General features: G+C 38.7%; 1 protein-coding gene across 4 annotated transcripts in view; it reads left to right on the top strand.

Annotated features, from left to right (window-relative positions):
- Window positions 1–15,499, top strand: part of PCMT1 (protein-L-isoaspartate (D-aspartate) O-methyltransferase) — a 43,060-nt gene that overhangs the window by 6,691 nt on the left and 20,870 nt on the right. For all 4 annotated transcript variants that reach the window (XM_065931154.1, XM_065931156.1, XM_065931155.1 and 1 more), the window contains exons 2-3: window positions 6,628–6,732; window positions 8,001–8,032. In XM_065931154.1, the coding sequence (XP_065787226.1) occupies window positions 6,628–6,732; window positions 8,001–8,032 (137 nt within the window). The remainder of the gene's footprint in view (window positions 1–6,627; window positions 6,733–8,000; window positions 8,033–15,499) is intronic.

Raw genomic sequence — 15,499 nt, 5'->3', positions numbered from 1 at the left:
GACCTGGGCTCCTTTTTTCTCGTTGTGACCCCGAAAGTCTTTCCCTTGTCTACAAAGTCAAAGTTAATTTGACTCTATCGATAGTTCTGGTCTTGGAGACCTGGGCTCCTTTTTTCTCGTTGTGACCCCGAAAGTCTTTCCCTTGTCTACAAAGTTGAAGTTAATTTGACTCTATCATTTCCATATTCCAGCTGGTGGGAAGAAAAGTGGGAAAAGGAGAAAACCCACATTCCTTTTAAGGGCATACATCATTTTTTCCTGTGTTCTCATTGGCAAGAACTTAATTGTAAGGCTACATTTAACTACAGAGAGGCTAGATAATGCCCCCAATTCTACCACTGTGAAAAAAACAGAGACCCTGTCACGTCTTACATCTTGCTCACTGGAGCCTCTAGTGAACACTTTTAATTGCGTTTTTGGGTCTTCTGGTGATTGTCTTCATGTCTCTAAATAATATGCTTGAACTGCTATTTCTTGATCAGCTTTAGACATCATCTACTGACTTCTTGCCAAGATGGATGAGTATTTACACCCTTTTAACTTACTCCCTTCCCCACATACAGTTATATTGTAATTTCTGCTTCCTCTTTTGTGGTTCCCTTTGTAACTTTGAGTAATATACTTTAACCTCAATTTTGTGTTCTTTAATTTATAAACTGACACTGTAACTCTTCCACTTTGTAAGAAAGGGTGCTTATTTTTCAACTTATTGGTGGCTCTTTTACATTGTCAAAGTTGATAACATTTCATTTGGTTCTGAGCAGTAAATCTTCTGCACTCTATTAATTTTTAAGGATTGAAAATTAATAACCATCATCACAAGCATTAATGACTGGGTGGGTACTTCTCTGAGTACGTAGTGTGCTGTGAGTTTATTCTCTGCTCTGTTTTCTAATATCACAGACCCCTCTCTACTGTTGAAGAGGAATAGTCAAATGTTTTTCCTTTTTTTTTTTTTTTCTTTTTTTGCTGTATGGCTAGTGGGATCTTAGTTCCCTGACCAGAGACTGAGAGTGATGAAAGTGCTGAGTCCTAACCACTGAACTTCCAGGGAATTTATGTTTTTCCTTCTTTTACACTTTTATCAGTTGCTTGAAATCATGCCACAGTTTACAGTTCTTATATAAATTATGACTCTTGTATAGGGTTTTTGTCCTTTTCCTGGAATTTATTTCCCTTTTTACCCTTCCTTATTCCTCAAGTTGAAAAGAGAAACAAATACCTTCTTAACATGGGTCTAATTTTTTCAAGTTTTTTGTTGTTGTTGTTTATAGCTTGGATTCTGCATTCTCCTTTCTGGATTCTACTAACTTCTTATTCAGATCAACATTAACCATTGTTATAATTATTTAATTGGGGCCCTTGATCCTTGGGGTGCAGGAAAATTGAGTGTGAGTGGTTCTAAAACTGCTCACTAATTCGGAAAACCTAATAGTAATTGCATGTTTGCTTGTAATTAGGCTGTACGAATGAAGGAAACGTTGCTTTGCTGTTCACTAGGAATATCGCAGGGCGCTGGCAGTTGTGTATGTCAGATTGTGAAAAATGGGAAAATGATTTAGTAGCTTAGTAAGCATAGCTTGCTTTAGGCATCTTTCAAAATATGGAATCCTGGGAAAAATCAAATAATAACCTTGTAGTGGAAATTTTGGAAATCACCTACTCATAGTCTAAGAAGTCTTTATCCTGAGCCTTATGTGTTTAGCTTCTTAATAAATTACTGGTGACATACTTTTAAAACCTGTTAGTTTTTTGGTGTGTGTGTGAATTCTGTATCCCTCTATAGATTAAGAAACCTACCAAAGAAACTCAGGTAAGTTTGACAGATGTATGTTATCTAGCTTAAGGGAAGTAATCTCTTCAATATACTTGATTTTTAGAATGTGCTGGTAGCAATGTGTTTGATTTTATGTATCACAAATGTTCATTTAGAGAAGAATGTGTGAATATAATGGTAATTGGAAGTGTTGAGTGAGGCTGCTTAACCTGAGAAAGATAAAAGCATGAATGATCATGATTTGTTTAAATGTGTAAAAAGTATTGTTTGGATAGAAAGTTCAGTATATTCTGTGTGACTTTAGAGAGTAGCATTAAGGGTTTATGTAAGTGAGTTATAAAGAGGGAGATTTCCTCTTAATATAGGGAAGTATTCTGATAATTGGGCTTCCCTTGTGGCTCAGCTGGTTAAGAATCTGCCTGCAATGCAGGAGACCTGGGTTGGGAAGATGCCCTGGAGTAGGGAAGGGCTACCCACTCCAGTATTCTGGCCTGGAGAATTCCATGGACTGTGTAGTCTATGGGGTCTACTGTATAGTCTGTTGGGCACGACTGAGCAACTTGCACAGTTCACACAATTCTGATAATGTAGCCTAAATGCGAAATGGCTGTTTCACATTGTGCAGCTCTTCAAGTAGAGATCATGGTACCAATTTACGAAGAAGTTAGACTTGATGACCCTTCTGACCTTGAGGGTCTGTGAATTAGTGTAAGTCACTAAGCTATCTGAACGTGGTAGTAGCAGTACAGTGGCGTGGCCAACAGGAATCTGACGTCTCCGTTTCAGTGGCCCTGCCCCTCATCTGCTCTGTGACCCGGAACAACTTAGTCTTTCTGGGCTCAGTCTTACTCTCTGTAAGATGGAGTAGTGATGGTGCTTGCTTTATAGGATTGTTAGAGATAACGTAAGATTGCTACATAGTTCCTAAGTTCATATCTCAAAAGAGATAGAATGTGTAATGTGCTTAGGGTTTTGTCTGGCCTGTGGTAAATATTGAGTAAATGATACCTCTCTTATTACTACTCTGCTTTTAAAACTTTTTAAAAAAATGCTTTAACTGTTTTAGTAGCCTTTACAGGTGGCTTGCCTGAGCTTATTTATGTAGAAACAGTACTTTCTAGTTGGGTTAATGAATCCAAATTTGTAATATTTTTAGTTGGAAAATGATTTGTATCTTTACCAGTCTATGACTATTTAAGTGTTTCTCTAGTTGGTATGCCTTATTTGCTAGTTTTTAAAACATTCTTTTGTTATTTGGACAGTGTGTATTTATACATTTTATAGTGTCCTTAAACTACCTTTTCTTATGCTTAGTATTTCTTATGTTGGTATTTCTTTCTAATACTGTCTGGTCAGTCAGTATTAAGTGATATCCTTTGATTCCTCAAAACAGGCAATGATCTAATTCTGCTTTTCCCTTTTTTTCCTTTTCCTGTTGCTTTTAGTTGCATTGTTTCTACTTTGTCAGAACATAAAACATAAGTATTATTATCCCACTAGTGTCTGTTTTAAAAATTGATTGCTGACCTGGGCCTTCCTTGCTTTGTGAGGGCTTTCCCTAGTTGCAGTGAGTGGGCACTGCTGTTCATTGCAGTGCACAGGTTTCTCATTGCGGCGGCTTCTCTTTGTTTTTTTTTTAAACAGCTTTTGGTCTTTTTTATTTTTTGGTCTTTAAAAAAATAATAATTTATTTATTTGTTTTTGGCTGAGCTGGGTCTTCGTTGCTGTGCAGGCTTGTCTCTGGTTGTGGTGCGCAGGGCCTCCTCTCTAGTGGCAGTGCACAGGCTTCTCGTTGCAGTGGCTTCTCTTGTGGAGCGTGGGCTCTGGGGTGTGCCGGCTTCAGTAGCTGCGGCATGTGGACTCAGGAGTTGCAGTTCCTGGGCTCTAGAGCCACGGGCTCAGCCGCTGTGGCCCGTGAGCTCAGTCGCTCTGGGGCATGTGGGATCCTCCTGGAACAGGGATCAAACCCACGTCCCCTGCACTGGCAGGTGGACTCCCATCCACTGTGCCACCCGGGAAGTCCTCCACTAGTGTCTTTACCCTTTTAGTCTTCCTTTTTAAAAAAAACAAAAAACTAAAACCAGATTTTATTCAGTAACAATTGGAATAGGGGAAAAGAGCCATCACTTTAAAACTGGTCTTAGTTATCAATACAGTGTGAGTGAGTGGGGATTTATAGTCTAGGAGCAGGGAGGGGATCAGTGGGTGGAAAATTACATCAGGAGTAATGGGTGTTCTGGCTAAACCAATTTGACAGGATCCTTCTGGAGGCAGGCCAATCCACCCTTTTAATTTTAACCTTTGCTCTACAATTGGACATGTGTACTTTTCTGAGGTATCCCTGGTAATCACTTCGTTATTTCTTAGGAAGGACATGTGTGTTTAGCATTCCCTGAGTTCTTGCACATTTAAGACTTTTTCCCTATAACCTTGATAATTCGAAGAACAGTTTTGGCTGCAGTTTTAAAAAGTCAGCTTTATTGAGACATAATTTATGGAAAAATTCACCCACTCCAGTGTTCTTGCCTGGAGAATTCCAGGGACAGAGGAGCCTGGTGGGTTGCTGTCTGTGGGGTCGCACAGAGTCGGATACGACTGACGCAACTTAGCAGCAGCAGCACCAATTTTAAGACCACGATTTGAAAATTTTGACAAATACAGTTGTATAACCACCACCCTAATGATATAAAACAGGAGTGAGCAAACTACAGCCCACAGGCCAACTCTGGCCTGCTGCCTGTTTTTAGAAATAAAGTTTTATTTGAGTACAACTGCACCCATTCGTTTATGTCTGTTGTATAGCTGTTCTTGAACTTTAGTGGCAGAGTCAAGTAGTTGCAGCAGAGACTATATGGCCTTCAAAGCCTAAAATATTTACCATTTGGATCTTAACAGAAGTATGCTGCTCTTTGATACAGACCATTTCTTTCACCTACAGAGTTTTCTCATGCCCTTTTGCAATTAATCTCCTCCTTTCACCCCCCAACCCCTAGCAACCCCAGATCAATTCAGCCTCTATGTTTTTGACTTTTCTGGAATTCAGTATATTAATAGATGGAATCACATGGGGTAAAATCTCCTTGCCTGACTTCTTTCACTGAGGTTAGTGCTCTTGAGATTTGTTCGTGTTGTTGGGTACATTTACAGTTTCCTCCTTTTTAGTTATTAACTTGCACATCCTTTCCTTGAATTTCTTGAAAATGCTGCTCCTTCATTCTTGCTTTGCTTTGAATGTTGCTCTTAAGGAAGCTAATGGTTGCCTTTTTTTTTTTTTTAACTCTTCCTAGGTAATTTGTTTTTTTTGCCTTGAGAGTTGAATTTTTTTTTCTTGTGTTAAAGTCTGATAGTATTTTCTTTTCTTCTCTCTCTCTTTTTTTTTTTGGCTGTGCCATGTGGCTTGTGGGATATTAGTTCCCAGACCAGGGGTTGAACCCAGATGCCCTGCAGTGAAAACACTTGAGTCCTAACCACTTGGCTGCCAGGGAATTCCCTGATAATTGTGTTAGTAGATGTCTTGGATGTTGATGTTTCTGGTAATATTTACTTTCTGTTATGTTTTCTTAGAACATAGTATTGGTATGTTTAAACAGCTGAAATATTTTGTTTGCATGTTGTCTTGTTTTTACAGTAGCTTTGACTGGAGTTAGTTTCTCTTTTTCCTATTTTTAAGCATTTTATGCACACAGTTCAAGAGTACTTGCAGTTTCTTTAACGGATAATGATACTGGTAATAGTGGTGAGAAAAGGGGAGGATCCGGTGTATCTTGTTGGTCCTGTTTCTGTAGGATCCTTCACTTTCTTCCTTCTCTCCCTTCATTGCCGTATCACGCGGTGTCATCCTTTCCCTGCCTGTATGGTTCTCTCTCAGGAGCAGTACTTCTTATGGTTGCCATTTCTGGCCCCACTAAATTTTAAAAATAATTCTCTAATTTAGATGGTAAAATTTGGTGACTTTTAGTGTATTTACAGGTATGTGCAACCATTAAGGTGGTCAATTTAATATTTTCATCACCTCAAAAAGATACCCTGTTTTGCCCTCCTATTCTCCTAACCATAAGCAACCACTAGTCTACTTTCTTTCTCTATAGATTTGCCTGGTTTGGACATTTCACTAAATAGAATCATACAGTATGCCATCTTTGCCCCTGAGTTCTTTCACTTCTTTAATGTTTTCAAGAGTCATTTGTGTCATATGGTCTTGCCTTCCTTTTTGAAAAACTTATTTCTCTTGGTCCCTGTAACAGTATGTCCGATTGATTTTCTTCTGCCTCTGTGGCTGCTCCTCATCATAACTTTGAAGGCTTCAGTTCCTTTGCATTTCTCTTAAATGGACACTTTTGTTTTTCTTCTTTGTGTACTTTTTCCCCTGGCCACTTTGCTTCACTTCCCTTGCTTCGGTTGCCATCTGTACAGCTAGTCATTTATATCTCTAATCTAGATTTTTCTCCTGAGCCCCAGATCTGTTTGTCCAACTGGCTGCTATGTATCTCCATTAGTATGGTCTATCGCTCCTCCTAAATACATAGCTTCTCCTTTTTCTCCTTAGCGAATGATGCGTCTCTAGGATTTCTCAGACCAGTATATGACACCAGCAACTCAAACATTATCCCCCTCCCACCTTCAAAGCTAGTCAGTCAAGTATACATTACCTACTAAATATAACTCAAGTCCTTCTTTTCTTCGTCCTTACTTTCATTATTAAAGACCAGACTGTGGTCACCTGAGCCGTCGCGGCAAGTGTGCTCTCTTCCAGTCTGGTCTCTGCAGTGTGGCCAGAGTAATTATGCTAAACTACTAACTACATCTGATCATGCCACGCCCGACTTAAAGTATTGCCTCATTCATTTCAGAAAATGGAATCATCAAGACAGATAAAGTGTTTGAAGTAATGCTGGCCACAGACCGCTCCCACTATGCAAAATGTAACCCTTATATGGATTCTCCACAATCAATAGGTAAGTTTTGGATTTTTGAAAATGTCACATATTTTACTCATTTGCTCTCTAATCTTTGTAAGTAAAAATAGACCATTTTCCATTTTTTACCTTGCTGATTCATTTTAATAAATTGTTGTTTATGAAGTGTCTTTTCTATTTTCTTAAAGGAGATATGTAAGAATTTTATAAACAATTTCTTAAAGCATCCTTTAGATGAAAACTTACAGTTTCTATTTTCTTGAAGGATATATGTAAGAATTCTATAAACATTTCCTTAAAGTGCACTTTAGATGAAAACTTAGAGTTTAAGATGTGTGCTGAGTTTTCTTTAGGGTCTCTAATGTTGACAAAGGTTGGTTTTTGCAGTAGCAGAAAATTCTAAAATTGGTATTGAAGGGGATGTGTAGCTAAGTTATTACTGACTTGTCTGCTTCACTTGCCCTGAGTTTTCTGGTTTGTGCTTGTTTTTAGAAAGTGCCATATTTAACTCCTTCTCCTGAAGCAGGCTTTGCTGAACTGCTGAGCCTTGGCAGTGGGCGCCTTTGAGGCTTAGGAGTGCCTCAGGATTCTGTCGGCCAGCTGCCATGCTGCCTTCTTTTGGAAGTACTTTAACGGTCAGCAGAGAAGATCCTGGGGAGCTTCTGAACCCCGAAGGCACCTGCTACCACCGCTCAGTGAAAATTGCTTCAGATGCAGAAGCAGGTAAATAAGTCTTGAGAAAGCAACACTGGAAAAAACTAAAAGCTAAAACTAAAAAAAGATTGTTTTAATTAACATTAGGTGATAGTGTAAAGAGTAAATGGAAGTACTTTATTGGTCTCTTAAGTTCCTCTGGTTGCTAGTTCCAGTTTTCTTTTTAAGGTGTCAAAAATATGAAGTAAGTTACTTTGCAGTGATTTTGCATATTTTATGGTATATGGAAGCTTATTTTCTTTTTGTGAATCTGAAGGGAAAAACATCATAAATTTATCAAGTCAATGAAATTCTTCCTTAACTAACTATATGGGGGAAGAAATTTTTAGAAATAGTGGGACTGTTGTACTGAGCACAAATAGCCTTTGGCATGATTATATTTTCTAATTTTAACTGTGCATGACAGTATTTTGAAGTACAAAATACTTTTATTTCTTGAGATCATAAACGTGAAAATAATTATTGTGAAAAACAATGTATGGATGCTAGAAAAGGAATGACATGGAGCGTTTCACGTGTTTTTGCAGCTGAATGTATCAGTAGTACGTGTTTTTGCAGCTGAATGTATCAGTAGTTCTCTTCTTCTTTTGCAGGATTCCAAGCAACAATCAGTGCTCCACACATGGTAAGTTAACATCGGTCATTTGGGTACAAATGGATCATGTTTTTCCTCTTCAGAGTGCTTTCTTCAGTAAAAACGGTTATAGGAACATTTTAAACTTCTAGTCATAATCAGTTTTATTATTTTATTTGTAATGAATTAATTATTAATACAAGATGTGTAGAAGGAACTCTTTCTGGTAGAAACGGTCATTAAAGTTTTTGGTGGTTGTCATTAATAGCTAATCATGTAAAAAGTGGATATACAAAGTAGTTATTTATTTAGTGATGAGTTAATTAAGGGAAAGAATATTTTAAAAGTATAGAAATATAATGGCCATGGACTTCCTTGGTGGCTCAGTGGTAAAGAACCCGCCTGCCAGTGCAAGAGACACGGATTTGATCCCTAAGTTGGAAACATCCCCTGGAGAAGGAAATGGAAACCAACTCCAGTATTCTTGCCTGGAAAATCCTGTCGACAGGCTACAGTCTATGGTGTCGCAAAAGAGTTGGACAAGACTTAGCAGTTAAACAACAAATGACATTTTTATGTTTAACATTTTGAGGAACTGCCAAACTGTCTTCCAAAGTGGCTACGTCATTTTATAGTCCCACTAACAATGTATGAGGGTTCTAATTTCTCCACTTCTTTTCAACACTTGTTATTGTATGTTTTATTTTATCCATCCTAGTAGCTATGAAGTGGTATCTCATTGTGGTTTTAATTTGCATTTTCCTAATAATAATGATGAGCATCTTTTCATGTGCTTATTCACTATTTCTATATCTGCATTTAATGAACCTCAAAGTCATAGGTTTGAAAGTAACTGCATTTCTGGAATATTTTCCAAAGTCTTAATTACAGAAGAATATGAAATGATGTCCTGGTAGCAACGAGCATATGTAGTATCCGGACATTGAATCCCAAATACCACTAAGAGAAATACTAGAGCTTCATGGAGAAGTGACTAAATTTCAGAAAGTGAAGAAGTAATTAAAGTCTACTGGGGTATTATCAGGAGGACATGGAAGCAGATTTAAAGAGACTCCCAGAAGCCAAATTGGAGACCATTTGAGAATCAAAAAATGGTAGATAATGAAGACAATGGATTGTAACAGAGTGAATTCAGAAACAAAAGTCTGTGAGTCCATAGAGACTAAAAAAAACAGAAAAAATAGCAAGATGGAAAAGATGAAAAACAGAACTCCAATTAATAAATGTGGAAAGAATAATAGAATTTTAAAAATCAGTTCTTTGTAATTATCAGTGTAGTGGTTGAATTAGACAAAGATCATCAATTAATCTAAACCATTAAGAGGAAAGTTGTTGGGGAACAAAAAACATCCTTGTAGTCTCAAATTATTATTTGACATGTTACAAAGAGATAGCTATGCCCTGAAAAATAGAGTGATCTAACAGTTGCTACATTTACTGAGTTGTCCAGCTAAGCAAGTCCAGTAGTGAGATGGCTCAATGTTGTGTGCATCCTGGTATGATGCAGTGGGAGGTGCTCTGCAAGCCCTGTGTGGTGGTCTTGCTAAAGTTCTTTGATGTAAATTTAATGATGTGGAAATTGACACATCTAGAATGTGTGGGTAGGATGTTGGACAGTTGGGCAGGCTTTTAAAAGGAGTTAGTGCTCTGACAGACAAAGAAAAGTGGTGGATGGAACAGAAGAATGGGGGAGAATATTCTGGAATTGGTAGTTGCAAAGCATGAACTTTGGATTGGAGGGAACAACTGTAAAGGAGATTTGGGGGACAATTGCCGAAACTTAAATGTGGTGTGTATGTTGATACTTTGTTGTTGTTCACTCTAAGTCATGTCCAACTGTTTTTGAAACCATCAGCTACAGGCTTCCCTCCCGTGTTGATACCAAACATGATTTTCTTGAGTGTGGTAATGAAGATGTGGTTGCAAAGAAAAATGTCCTAGTTTGCTTTTTTTGGCAGGTATATACATGCTAATGTATTTAGAAGTGTGGTATTATGATGTCCACAGCATATTTTCAGATGGTTTGATAAAATAGTATGGCACAATAGAAACAGTTGATGATGACATGAGGAGAAGAGGGTGTTATGTGTATTTCCTGTGGGTTTGAAATTTTTTGTGGGCTTGAAATTTTTCATAATTATCAAAAATGAGTTTTTTAAAAAACTTAAATTTTAGAGATGAGCATGGATTATCCAAAAGAATATTAACTATAGTGATAAAAGCATGAAAAAAGCTGATAATTGCGATTGAAGACCTTGACATTTTAAATCTGAATAGGATTTTAATAATAGCTTAGCATACCATCCTTTAAAAAAAAAACAACAAATTTTATACAAACCTAGTACTGAAAAAAAATTCCTGGATTTCTTTTGGTGTTAAGCTGGGACAGTACTGCCTATAAAATAGGGATTGACACCTTAAATCCTTTCTAGTCCTTTCATTTTTGGACTCAGGAAAGTCCAGCAGTTATAGGAGTTATTTTGTTTCTTTAATTACTTCAGCCAGATATGATACTTGTTATATTATTAATGGGTTTGTTAAACTTTCAGGGGATACTGATTGTTTCAAAATATCTGATAAAAGTTACAGACCTTCCTGAAGAAAGTTCACAAACTTTCTCTTAGAGATTCCATTCTTCATCTGCCTAAGAACAATAGCTTTGACTAAATCAAATGTTTCTAGTAGTTTCTTCAGTAAAAGATAAACCAGTGTGTCTCATAGAAACCTCCTTAATTAACACTTCCTTGTTCCACTGGTTGATGTACATAATGATAATGCAAAGATAGTATCCCCCTCTATCTTTTTGAAACATCAAAGAAAGATAAGGTTAGTGAGGGATTTTTGAAATTTTTGAAACAATCTCAAACTTACAGAGTTTGCAAGTATATTATCAAGAACCTTTCTTTCTTTACTCCATTTGAGCATATGTTCCTGAAATGATGCTCCATCACTCTTGAATACTTCAGGATGGTAGTATATTTCCTATAAAGGACATTCTCCTATACAACCACAATATAGCCATCAAAACCAGGACATGAATATTGACACGTTACTACCATTTAATCTTCAAACTCCTTTTACATTTTTCCAGTTATCCCTATGATATCCTTGGGGTGTTTCGCCTTGGGTTTATCCTGTTTGGGACTCTCTGGGTTTCTTGGACTTGGGTGGCTATTTCCTTCCCCATTTTAGGGAAGTTTTCAGCTATTATCTCCTTGAGTATTTTCTCATGACCTTTCTTTTTGTCTTCTTCTTCTGGGGCTCCTATGATTCAAATGTTGGGGCATTTCACATTGTCCCAGAGGTCCCTGAGGTTGTCCTCATTTCTTTTGATTCTTTTTTCTTTTTTCCTCTCTGCTTCATTTATTTCCACCATTTTATCTTCTACCTCACTTATCCTATCTTCTGTCTCTGTCATTCTACTCTTGGTTCCCTCCAGAGTGTTTTTGATCTCATTTATTGCATTATTCATTGTTAATTGACTCTTTTTTATTTCTTCTAGGTCTTTATTAAGCATTTCTTGCATCTCTCAATCTTTGTCTCCAGGCTATTTATCTGTAACTCCATTTTGTTTTCAAGATTTTGGATCATTTTTATTATCATTATTCTAAATTCTTTTTCAGGTAGATTGCCTATCTCCTCCTCTTTTGTTTGACTTGGTGGGCATTTTTCATGGTCCTTTACCTGCTGGGTATTTCTCTGCCTTTTCATCTTGTTTAGATTGCTGTGTCTGGAGTGGGCTTTCTGTATTCTGGAGGTCTGTGATTCCTTTTTATTGTGGAGGTTTTACCCAGTGGGGGGGGTTGGACGATTGGCTTGTCAAGGTTTCCTGGTTAGGGAAGCTTGTGTCGGTGTTCTGGTGCATGGAACTAGATTTCTTCTCTCTGGAGTGCAATGGAGTGCCCAGTAATGAGTTTTGAGATGGGTCTATGTGTTAGGTGTGACTTTGGGCAGCCTGTATGTTGATGCTCAGGGCTATGTTCCTGCATTGCTGGAGAATTTGCGTGGTATGTCTTGCTCTGAAATTTACTGGCTCTTGGGTGGTGGTTGGTTTCAGTGTGGGTATGGAGGCTTTTGGATGGTCTCTTATTACTTAATGTTCCGTGTATTCAGGAGTTTTCTGGTGTTCTCAGGTTTTGGGCTTAAGTCTCCTGCCTCTGGATTTCAGTTTTATTCTTCCAGTAGTCTCAGGACTTCTCCAACTATACAGCACTGATAATAAAACTTCTAGATTAATGTTGAAAAGATTCTCCACTGTGAGGGCCACCCAGAGAGGTTCACAGAGTTACATGAAAAAGAGGAGAGGGAGGAGGGAGATAGAGATGAGCAGGAGGAGAAAAAGAGGGACTCAAGAGGAGAGAGGCAGATCTACGCAGTACTCTGTTCCCTAAGTGTTTTCCGTACCCCAGACACCCACAGAGATTCACAGAATTGGATTGGGAAGAGAAGGGGAAAGGAGGAAATAGAGGTGTTCTGAGGTAGAAAACGGAGAGTCAAAAGTGGGAGAGAGTAATCAACACACTCCTGAATAAAAATGGGAACTGAATATCGGATTCTTAAATGTCCAAAATTTATATCACATACTGAAAAACAAAAATTAAAAATCTAGAGTAGAGGTTAGACTCTTAAAGATACAATATTAAAAAGAAAAACACAAAAAATTTTAGAGATATATATGAAATTTGGTTTAAAAATAGGGTTTCTTTTTTTTTTTTTTTTTGCAAGGTTATAGTGAAGTGAAAATGAAAATTAAGGAGTAGTAGAGGAGTAATAGAGGACTTTAAAAGAAATAAGAAAAAAAGAAAAGGAAAAAAAACAAGAAAAAAAATTTTTTTTCCTAATTTAAAAAATTGTAAAAATATATGAAAATGAAAGTTAAGGAGTAGTGGGGGAGTAATAGGGAATTTTAAAAGAAAATAAAAGAGAAAAAAATAAGAAAAAAAATTTTTTTTAATTAAAAAAAAAAAGGTAAAAATATATCTAGGAAATTCCCTGGAGCTGTTGCGGTCAGTGTGGGTTCGGTTCAGTTTCAGATAGCTCCTTGTTCCAGCTTACACTTCTCGATATCTACAGGCCCCTTCCGGTGTAGTCGGTGTTTTCTTCAGGGATTTTAATCTGTTGCACCGGTCCCTTCTGAAGCGGTTCTCTTTGTTTATTTGGCTTCTGTTTGCCGGTCTCTTCAGTGCCTAATTTCCGCCCTGACACAGGCGGGCGGAGGTGGTCTCTTGTTCAGGTATCTAGTTCCTTCGCGCTGCGCTGCGGGGACGGAGGGTCGCTACTTTCCCCATCTACGCTACTCAGGCTCCCGGCTGCTGTATATGGAGTGGGCCCTGCGTTGCCTGCGGTTCCAGTTTTTGGGTATTCCACAAAAGCGCGGACTCGGTTGCCCCTGCATTTTGTGCCTTCCCCGGCCGAGCAGCTCAGGCAGCCAGGAGCTTGACGGGCGCGCTCTCCCCGGGTGCTGTGCGCCTTCTCCCCTCCGCGGCCCCAGCCTCAGTCCCTGCCCGCGCCCGTTGGGTGAGTGCACCTTGAGTTTCGCCGCGACCCTCCCAGCGGATGTCGACCATCCAGAATCTCAGGAAGTCTTTGGTTAGAAACTGGAGGCCTGTTTGCAGTGTGGTAGGGGGTGCCGTCTCTGGGGCTGAGTTTGCCCCTTTCCCCTCCCCCTGCCTCCTGCCTGGGGCGGGGCGGGGGTGGGGTGGGGTGCGGGCTGGGCCGGTCAGCCACAGACTGGCTCTTCTCTGGACTTGCTCAGACCCTTTGTTCTGCGAACGGCCAGTTAATTTTCTCTCTCTCTTTCGCTATCCCACAGTTTAAGTTGGAATCTCACAAAAGCTTCCTCCGATTGTCCTCAGGGCACTCGGGCCTGGTCCTTACCCTCAGCAATGCCGCCTGCTCCTCTCCGTTCCGCCCCCACTTGCTGGTGGCGGATGGGGCGTCTGGGGTACTTTTCTGCTGGGAGTTGCTTTTAGGCACCTAATCTGTGGGTTTTATTTATTTTTCCCTCCCAGTTAGGTTGCCCTCCAAGATTCACATTTGAAAACTTCCCCCAGACCCGCCAGTGCGAGGGTTTCCTGGTGTTTGGAAACTTCCTCTATTAAGACTCCCTTCCCAGGACGGGTCTCAATCCCTAGCTCTTTGTCTCTCTTTTTACCTTTTATATTTTGTCCTACCTCCTTTCGAAGACAATGGGCTACTTTTCTGGGCTCTTGATGTCCTCAGCTAGCGATCAGAAGTTGTTTTGTGAAGTTTGCTCTGCGTTCAATTGTTCTTTTGATGAATTTGTAGGGGAGAAAGTGGTCTCCCCGTCCTATTCCTCCGCCATCTTCCTATGATATCGTTTATAGCAATACTTAATCCAGGACTCTTTTTCATAGTACCAGTGGTTTTCACTCATTAGGCAAGAAGCTCTTTGCAAAAGAATCCATATGAAAAATGGAAAAATTTAGTTTTCTATAACTCTTCCCAAACACAGTACCTACCAGTCTACATTTGCTTGTTGCTCCTAAATAGGTTCTGCAGAACCTTAATTACTTTCTGGAACACGGTTTCAAAAACTTCAGATTATATGAGGCTCCATCTATTAATAGCCTTCTCCACTTTTTGTGTTAATTGTGGGAAAAGGTAGCCTCAATGTCTTTAAAAGATTTTTTAAATGGAAAGTTTCCAACACCACACATGCAAATAGAATAATATAATAAACCCTCATGTAGCCAGTCACCCAGCTTCATTAATTATCAACAGTTTGCTAATCTTATTTTATAAAGTTATTTCTTTTTTACTGAAATATGTTAAAGCTATCCCAAACATAATATCATTTTACCCCTGAATAGTATAAATCTGAAGGATTAAAAGCACAACTACAATACCATATCATGCCTAACAATGTTCCTTAGTATTATCTTATACCTAGTCCATGTTCAAACTTTACCAGCTTTCATAGTTGATTTGCTTAAGTTAGGATCCAGACAAGAGCCTTATGTTACACCTTTTTAGTCTTTTTAAGTCTCTTTTCATTTTAATAGTCTCCCTTTTGAAAATACCATCTACTTATTGACAAAGTTTGTTCATTTATCCTATAGAAGTTCCCATATTCTGAATTTGATTAAATGATTCTTAGCCGTATTTAGCTTTCCTTTTTTTTTCTTTTCAAGAAAATTTCCTAATGGTTCTTCTGTTCATCACATCAGGAGGTACATAAATGTCTGTACCACCCACTTTTAGTGATTGGAGTAAACAGTATTTTCAAAGATTTTTATTAAATTGCAGTATACCCAAAAGTGGCTCAGACAGTAAAGAGTCTGCTTGCAGTGTGGGAGACCCAGATTCGATCCCTGGGTCGAGAAAATCTCCTGGAGAAGGAAATGGCAACCCACTCCAATATCCTTGCATGGAAAATTCCATGGGTAGAGAAGCCTGCAGTCCATGGGTCACAAAGAGTTGGACACAACTGAGTGACTTCACTTCTTTTTTTTTTCAAAGTGCACACATCTCAAG

Source organism: Muntiacus reevesi, chromosome 3, assembly GCF_963930625.1.
Source record: "Muntiacus reevesi chromosome 3, mMunRee1.1, whole genome shotgun sequence".
Classification (NCBI taxonomy): domain Eukaryota; kingdom Metazoa; phylum Chordata; class Mammalia; order Artiodactyla; family Cervidae; genus Muntiacus; species Muntiacus reevesi.
The sequence above is the reverse complement of the archived record's forward strand: the minus strand, read 5'-3'. Positions and strand labels throughout refer to the sequence as shown.